Raw genomic sequence first — 8,178 nt, 5'->3', positions numbered from 1 at the left:
GCAAAGACCATTGATATAATAAGAGACTGAGTCACTTTTCTCTACGGTCCCTCTCTTGCAGACTCTACTCGGCTCTTTTCTTGAACAGCCTCGGGGAAGGCAGGTGGGGGGGGGGGGTTGGGGAAGGAAGGGCATTGCTCAGAAAGTAAAAAAAAAAAAAGAAGAAAGGAAAAAAAAAAAAGAAATTTGACATCACTTAAGTCACATGATTGGCAAGAACCAATTAAGACGGGCTGTGGAAAGGGGAACAGTTAAATTTGTAATTTGGGTTGTGTGAAAACTTCTTTGGGCCCCATAAACAACCACAGAACCACAAGTTGGGTAGGCTGGTAGTCTCAGAAGTCTGCGCCCGGCATAGTGGTCAGCGAGCAGGACGAATCACACTGACGGCAAACCACAGGGTTTCACAGAGTGGTGAACATCACCAACCCACAGCCAAGATGCCGCTTTTTTTTTTTTTTTTCAAATCTTGAACAATTTGAATATTTTGTTTTCGCCAAGGTACATGTTTCGCAGGGCTCAGGGAGCCCCAGAGGTATGGGGAGGAAAAACCAAACAACAACAACAAAAAAAAAAAACAAAAAAAGAAAGAAAGAAAGGCAGGGAGCCACGGTCGGGGGGATGAGGTTAAGACAGTGACCTTTCTTTGGTTTTCCCTCCAAAGGTGAAAGAAATCATTGAATCCCCCGCCTTCAGAAGAGGGTGCATTTTCAGGAGGAAGCGATGGCTTCAGACAGCATATTTGAGTCATTTCCTTCATACCCACAGTGCTTCATGAGAGGTGAGTACGCTCTGGTCTTTCGATACCTTCTTTGGCTCGGCTTTGCAGATAACGAAATGGCAGCTTGTCGTAACTCGGGGCGCGTAGCTCCCGTCGATTCCCTGTCGGTTTGGTGGAAGGAATTCAAACTCAGGCGTATGATTACAAGGCTATTGGATTACTTATTCATCAGATGGCAGCTCTTCAGAAATGTTTTAATAAATACTTAGCTAAGCTGTTGAAGTGTTCAGTCGGTGTGTGAGAACTTTGTCAAGTGCAAGTAAGTTGGGCTGTTCCTGATTAAAGTCCTAGAGATGATAAAGCTCGCAAGAAGCCGTCTGGGTTTGCTTTTCTGCCCCTTGCCTGCAATGACGGTGGCTGAGCGTCCTGAACTCGGCCCGCCCCGGGGGGGGGGGGGGGGGAGTGGGGGGGGGGGGTAGCGGGCACCTGCACAGCTGGCCGGGAGGGCTGGTGCCAGCGTGGGGCGGAGGCGGAGGCAGGCTGGCAGGCACACGTTAGACCAGCCTGGGGACTTCGGGGGCAAAGTGGTAGCTCTGCTGTCCCCTCAAGGGAGACAGCGCGAGAGCCAGGCGGATCTGTCTGTGTTAGAACCACCAGGATGGGGCCACGCTCCTCGTGGCCTCAGTGCAAAGCGGCAGCCGGCGTCCTTCGTGGGGGGGGGCAGGGGGAAATGCAAGTTGTCGCCTATGGAGAGATCTCTGTCTCCCTCTGCACAAAGAGCAATGAAACCGTTTCCTAAGTCTAGCGCCATGTCGCGGCCCGGGTCATTAGACGGTGCGCTTCCTAATTGGAACGGCCCGTGTGGAAACGCTTGTCTGCAGTTTCGCAGGCAGCCTCGCGAAATGTGCAAAGCTGCGCCGGGGCCGCGGCTCTGGGTGTGCGAGTACGCGTGCGCGTGTGCGTTTTGCGCGGCGCTGGTGGGAAAAGAGGGCCGTGCTTCAACAAACAGAAATAATAAGAACATAAGAATGTCGCGAAGGCAGAGCAGTGTGTCGGGGCTCGCACTCTGACCGACGCCTGCAAAATGCGGCATGATGGTTTGGCAGAGCCGGGACGGAGTGGGATCGGCCGGGGGAATAATTAATTTTCTGGCTACAAACTCTCGCGCGCACCCAAATAGGATCTGTGACTCATTATTTGTTCATACAGCCAAATGAGCAGGGGAATGCAGAAGGCTGCCAGCCACTTTGTCACAACAAATGCTATTGTGAATGTCACAAGGCCTCTATGTTTCCGGGTCCCTGAAATGTAAAAACTTGACAAAGCTGTGTGTGTGTGTGTGTGTGTGTGTGTGTGTGTGTGTGGAGGGGGGGGGATCTCAGGGGAAGGGGAAGAAAGCAAGTCATTAACCGATTCAAAGCTTCAAATTAGAGGGTTTGCAAATGCTTCTTTACTGGCAGCCGAGGAAATTTTAGTGAAGTTGAATCATGCGATGTGTGTGAGTCACACGCCCTTGTCGCAGAGCAGCGCCGGGCTCCTGTGGCAGAGACGCCGGCCGCTGGTGAGAAGCTGTTAGGCTGCTCCCTGGCTGCATTTCCTCTGGGCCACTAATGAGCAAAGGAAGCAATATTTGTAGAATAACAGAAAGAAAGATCTTCCTGCCTTCACTCCGCTTTCAATACCCTCCACACAATTATTGTTTCCTATTTTATCAAACTCAGGAAGGCAGAGTCAGGAAATTTGAAAACATTCCATTGGGCAATAGATTGGATTTGGGGCACAGTGTGAGGCTGCCTTCAAAGCTGTCCTTACCGGCCAGACGGCAGAGACGGGGAAGGGACCCAGGGACCGGCTCAAATACAGGAAATAGAAGGAGGCCCGGCCCTCGAACAGCCCCATAGCTCCTGTGCTAACGTAGGTCCCTGAGCCGCCCCAGGTTAGGAACAGGGGCAGTTTGCTTTTAAGTGAGTGGGGGCGAGAGAGCCCTGAGACTCGAATCAAGACTCAGCAGGGCTATTGGCAAAAGCCCTCGGTGTCAGGAGAAGGAACTTAGGGGCTTTTACAGTCTCTAACTTGAATAATATTACATTGAGATTTCATTTCAGGGAGCCAAAGTGAAATCTTAGCAATTTCCCAGTTAGTTTTAGCAAGGTGACCCGCCAATGGAAGGTCTGCATCGTCGGGATCAGCCTTCCGCGCTCACTGGAGCCAGAGGGGTGGCCAAAGGTCCTTGCTTTCGGGGCCTCTTGGGCCCTGCCTGAGAGCGTGATGCTAGGAGAATCGTGTCTGGTCATCTCCAGCAAATGGTTCTCTCTCGGCATTCTTAGCCACATTCCCGAAGACTGGCTATTTGCAGCGCTCAGCCCCGTGGTCATTTCTTGCTACGTAAAATCTATGGCGAATGTTCCCTCCCTGGAGCTACGGGGGTGGGAAACAACGCCTGGTTTTCCTCCCGGGACGGTACTTTATCAGTCCGTGCAATCCTCACAGGAGGAAACCCGTAGCTCATTTTCGGCAGAGACATCCATGTGGAAACCGGGAGGAGCGAGAGGCGTGGGACCAAGCAAACCACTGTTCCCTTGCCTTGAGAGGCAAGCAAGGGTCTAAAAGAGTGGCATGCAAAATGAATGTGGTCTACCACAGAGGACGCCTCTCTGCTCCCACCATGCCGCCCCACACTCTCACTTCATTTGCTTAGGTGAGAAGGTTAGACGTGACGGACGTTCCCTGGGAGGAACGAACACGCCTGGTTCGCGCCGCGGCATTCTTGCAGAACCCACACTGGTGTCCCCCCACGAGGCCCAAGGCGTCGGCCCCCAGGGCAAGTGGTAGATGTGAAAGAGGAAAGCGGTGGCACATGCGAACTTTTGCACAATGCCTCAGGTAGCCTTGTTCTTAGAAGTGGCTTAGTAGTCTATGCAAAGCCCGAATGCTAATATGCCTCTGAGTTCCTAGAACCACAGGTAAAAAAAAAAAAAAAAAAAAAATCTCAGCGAGGCTGACTCACGACTGTCTTCTTGGAGGGTATCTTTCAAAGGGAATGGCAGAATACAAGGCTGAGTGAAGCGTGCTCCTCTGGGAGCCTCCGTGTGCCACTGTTTTCACAAAAACCTTCGCCAAGACGCTTCTGGCGCGACCGAAGAGTCAAGATCACAGAAAGCCGTAGATTAACTTGGGCATCTGTAGTTTGAAAGGTGTGAAATCTGTATCATTTTTCTGGAGCCGCCATGGCGAAGCATCACAGGCTGGGTGGCTAAAACAATGGAGATGTAGGGTCTCGTGACTCTGGAGACCAGAAGTCTCATTGAGAAGTCTGGTCGAGGTTTATTTCTGGAAAGCTTCAAGGTGCCGGGAGGATTGGTTTCTTCTGAGGCCTCTCTCCTTGGCTCGCGGGTGGCCGTCTTCTCCCTGTGTGTTCGCGCGATCCTCTCCGTGTATATCTGTGTCCCAATCTCCCTTCCTATAGGGACACCAGGCTTGTGGCATCAGGGCCCGCCCTAAATTTACCAGTAATCACCTCTGTAAAAACCCAACCTCCAAATACAGTCACATTCTGAAGTGTTAGGAGTTAAGAACTCCAACCTATGAATTTTGGAGGGGACCCAATTCAACCCGTGACATGCGTCTTAGCAAATCTGACTGCTTCTGGCCCACCAGGAAACCATACCCTTCCTAGGGCCCCTCCCGGATGTTGAAGACTCAGACCCTAGCCCCCTACCCCGTGCGAAACGGAGCCTCACATCTTGAAACTGCCCACACATTTTGAAACTGAGAGGGGAGAAAAAAAGGTGCCAAAAATCGATCTAAACTCACAATCGTACGTTTCGCCATTTAGTTTCTTTGCACGCTAACAAACCTTTGAAAATGACAAAGCAATTCTGGAGTGTTTAAGTTTTAAAAGAGCAGAAAGCTGTCCCCAGAAGAAACCAGGCCTCAGTTCTGTTTCCTCCAGGGCGACTGTCCTCGGATTTCAGAGTCCTTGCAAGGCACACTTCAGCAGCGAGGGTGGATGGCGGGGATGGGGGAGGGTGTCAGGCCGCAGGAGGCCCCACATCTGCTCGCACACCAAGTGCAGGCCCAGTGAACAAGCAATAGCCGAAGTGTCTTCAGAAACGGCAGCCGACCCAGGAGCTGAACAGCCAGAACCCTTGGAGAGCTTTTGGAAAGAAATCAGGAGCCAGGAGGTTCTTTTGTTCGCTCAAACTAGCCCTGAGATGTGTGCTCAGGAGAGACCTGCCCCTTTACAGAGAAAGCGGGGCTGGGTCTGATACCCGGGGCCGAGGAAGGCTCCAAGGCCACCGCACACGGAGACTCTATTAGAGACACCAGCCCTCGGCTGGGAGCCGGGGTAGAGAGAGCCCGGAGTTGATGGGAACAGTGAGAGAACAAGGCGGGGCGGTGGGCTGTAGGTGGACCAGGCACGGACAGCCCAGGGATGATGGACTTTTCCTTTCCATTTTTCTGGCTTTAGCCGAATGGCAAAAGCAGCTTCTCTCGTGAGCCTCGGTTTCCTTGTCTACAAAACAAGGAGGTAGTGGTCGTACCTATGGCTAATGCAGCTGTGTGGACTGAATTCAGTAACCTGTGTAATGTGCTTGGCACAGTCACAAAAACAGGCAGTTAAGTATTAGGCGGGAACTGAGAGGAGAGAGGGGAGGGTGGTCTAGGCTGGTGATGTACGGTCTGGGCAGAGGTGACTCAGCGGGAACCCCAGTGGGGTATGGGAGGTGCTAAGTAAGTCAGCCCGATGGCTTTCCCATCGTCACATCACCCTTCCCTCACTCGGAAGTACCCACAGAGAGGACAGGAGAGAAGCCTGGACCCTTCGTATAGCTCAACTCAATCATTGTGGCTTTTCTTTTTTATAGTTTTTTATTTTTTTTATGTTCATTTATTTTTGAGAGAGAGACAGAGACAGAGAGAGACAGAGTGCAAGCAGGGGAGGGACAGAGAGAGAAGGAGACGCAGAATCCGAAGCAGGCTCCCGGCTCCAAGCTGTCCGCACAGACCCCGACGCGGGGCTCGAACTCACGAACCGCGAGATCATGACCTGAGCTGAAGTGGGATCCTTAACCGACTGAGCCACCCAGGCGCCCCACAGTGTGGCTTTTAAATATGGAGGCTGACTGGGGTGTGTTGTAACATCAACCTTGACCGATGTATCTCCTCCTCGAGAGCCCTGGTGTAGCTTGATTTTCCTCAAGGCCCTTCTTAATGAAAAAGCCATTTCGCCCTTGAACCCCACGCAAGTTCTCCAGGCCTCTGAGAGGCTGCCTATTTTCGTGCGCCTCTGAGACATTTCTGATCACCTACCTTATCAAAGCCCAGAGATGGAGAAGCCCTGTCTGCTTCTGTCACTGGGGGAGGGAGCAGAGGCCGCACAGGAAACTCCAGCTCGTTTTCAGTTTCTCAGGTAGCTTCCTAGTGACCTAGATGAGTCATTGAATGTCTCTGTGTCTCAGTTTTCTACCGAAAGGGGCTGGTAATGTTCTAGACGCGCCGGCCTCCGAGTTACAAAGTTCCTGTTCAAAATCTTTGAACGCGTCAGAGAGCTGCCCTATAGCACATCACAGAGGCTCCTCTGTGGCTACACGAAGCGGCTATTTTTTTTTTTTTAATTATTTTATTTCCTGATAGGAAATAGTCCTCCTACCAATTCGCACACGCAAAGCATTTTCCCACATTGGCTTGAAAAATTTTCCTTCTAACTCCCGTCCTTTAGAGAATTCTCCAGAAGCTGCTCCGGTCCCTGAACAGAGATTAAAATCTGCATAACACTTGCCCTGTGACTCTCATTCCTTGACTTCCCCCATCCCTCCTCCTGGGTGCCACCAATGCCCTGCATTTCCTGAGTAAAAAAAGGCTTAAGCAATGTGTCTTCCTGGGCCTGTCCCTTCCCCACCAAAAAATGTCATAACTATGATGGCCCACAGTAGTCGAAAGGGACCATTTCCTTTAAGAGCTTGGCAGGCCCTGCACACAGTCAGAGAGTGCTTCTGGAGAACGATGGATGATTCCTGAACACGTAACCGAACGCAAAACCTCAAGTTACTACTGGCGTGCTCGAAAAGTATGCTTTGACACTCCTCTGGATTGCAGACTCCCCCTCTTTGTCCCATTCCCTTGCTCTCTTAGCTTTCTGAATCTCTCTCTCCCTTCTCCTTCCCCTCCACTCTCCCGATAACACCCAATGATGCCCCCAACGATGCCTGCCGTGCAAGAGAGAGAAAAAACTAAGAGAAATAAACTACGTATCCAAAAGATGATTACGGTAATGAATTGTATCACAGTGACATGCAAAGTGCAAACCTCCTGCTAGAGTTTATCAGTGAGAATTACATTTGGCTGCATATTTAGGAAAAGCTGACTCCAACCCGTTTCAGCAGCCGGGTATTGGCCCATCTCCTGCGGCAGGCGGTTCGGGAGGACAACCCACTGCTGGTTCGGAGGGGCCGGGGTGTTCCTGTGTTTGGGCCTGAACCTCAGCTCTGTCCAGGCAGGAAGGAGATCGAGGGCTCAAACCCTCTCTTCATGAGGCTTTTTGTTCAGCAGAGGAAGAAGCCCTTCTCTGCAAACTTCCCCTTGGATGTCTTGTAGGCCAGACCCAGGTCACAAGACCTCAGGCTTGGAAGGTGTCTGGGACGGTGGGGTTGTCACTTTCCCGCCCTGAGAGGGAAGGGAAGCAGAGGGGGAGGGCAGCTGGGAAGGGGGTCCAGTGAGCGCCATGCAGCACCTTCCAGGACAGCAAATGCTGTTCCCTAGACCGCCTGCTCCCTGATGACATCTCATCTCATTTGTCCCAACACTTCCCATGTCGGCAGTGCTTTGAAAATACATACGGGGCAACCCCGGGTTCTTCCTCGGATCTTCATGATCCTCGGGATGGGGCGGGGCCCGGAGCTGGTTAAATGGGAGTCAAGGTCACACTTATTCTCTTTGTCACACTTGCCTCTCGGGTGAGAGAAGACAAGCAGACAGCCTCACGTCCACGGGAGTGCTGCTTATGTGAGAGCCACCACACCTGGCCTGGGGGGCCGAAGTACCTGTCAGTAACTGGAAATGGTTTACTTTTCCCTCGCCCTGCTCCTTCGCATGCTCAAAAGCTCACGGCTCGACACACTGCAACTTTTGTTTTTTAAGGTTTTATTTTTGAAAGAAGGAGAGAGAGAGACAGAACTCGAGCAGGGGAGGGGCAGAGAGAGAGGGAGACACAGAATCCGAAGCAGGCTCCAGGCTCCGAGCTGTCAGCACAGAGCCTGACAGGGGGCTCGAACCCACAGACCATGAGATGGTGACCTGAGCTGAAGTCGGGCGCTCAACCAACTGAGCCACCCAGGTGCCCCATACTTTTATTTTTATTATTATTATTATTATTATTATTATTATTAAGAGGATTCTTTTCTATAGAATTTCTTGAGAGGAGCTTTTTTTTTAACTTGCCCTCCTTAAATTTACCT

The 8,178-nt window shown here is 51.6% G+C and overlaps 1 protein-coding gene across 7 annotated transcripts in view; it reads left to right on the top strand.

The window, feature by feature from the left end:
* The first annotated feature begins 237 nt into the window (after positions 1–237).
* Positions 238–8,178, top strand: part of RUNX1 (RUNX family transcription factor 1) — a 259,423-nt gene continuing 251,482 nt past the window's right edge. For 2 of the 7 annotated variants that reach the window (XM_086675931.1, XM_086675930.1), the window contains exons 1-2: positions 238–501; positions 665–781. In XM_086675931.1, the coding sequence (XP_086532057.1) occupies positions 724–781 (58 nt within the window). In that variant the 5' untranslated portion in view covers positions 238–501; positions 665–723. Of the gene's footprint in view, positions 536–664; positions 1,041–8,178 lie in introns of those variants that run through there. The other 5 variants (XM_086675927.1, XM_086675925.1, XM_086675926.1 and 2 more) reach the window with 4 other exon arrangements.

The sequence above is a fragment of the Puma concolor genome, chromosome C2 (assembly GCF_028749965.1).
Source record: "Puma concolor isolate L17-30 chromosome C2, mPumCon1.1.hap2, whole genome shotgun sequence".
Classification (NCBI taxonomy): domain Eukaryota; kingdom Metazoa; phylum Chordata; class Mammalia; order Carnivora; family Felidae; genus Puma; species Puma concolor.
The sequence above is the reverse complement of the archived record's forward strand: the minus strand, read 5'-3'. Positions and strand labels throughout refer to the sequence as shown.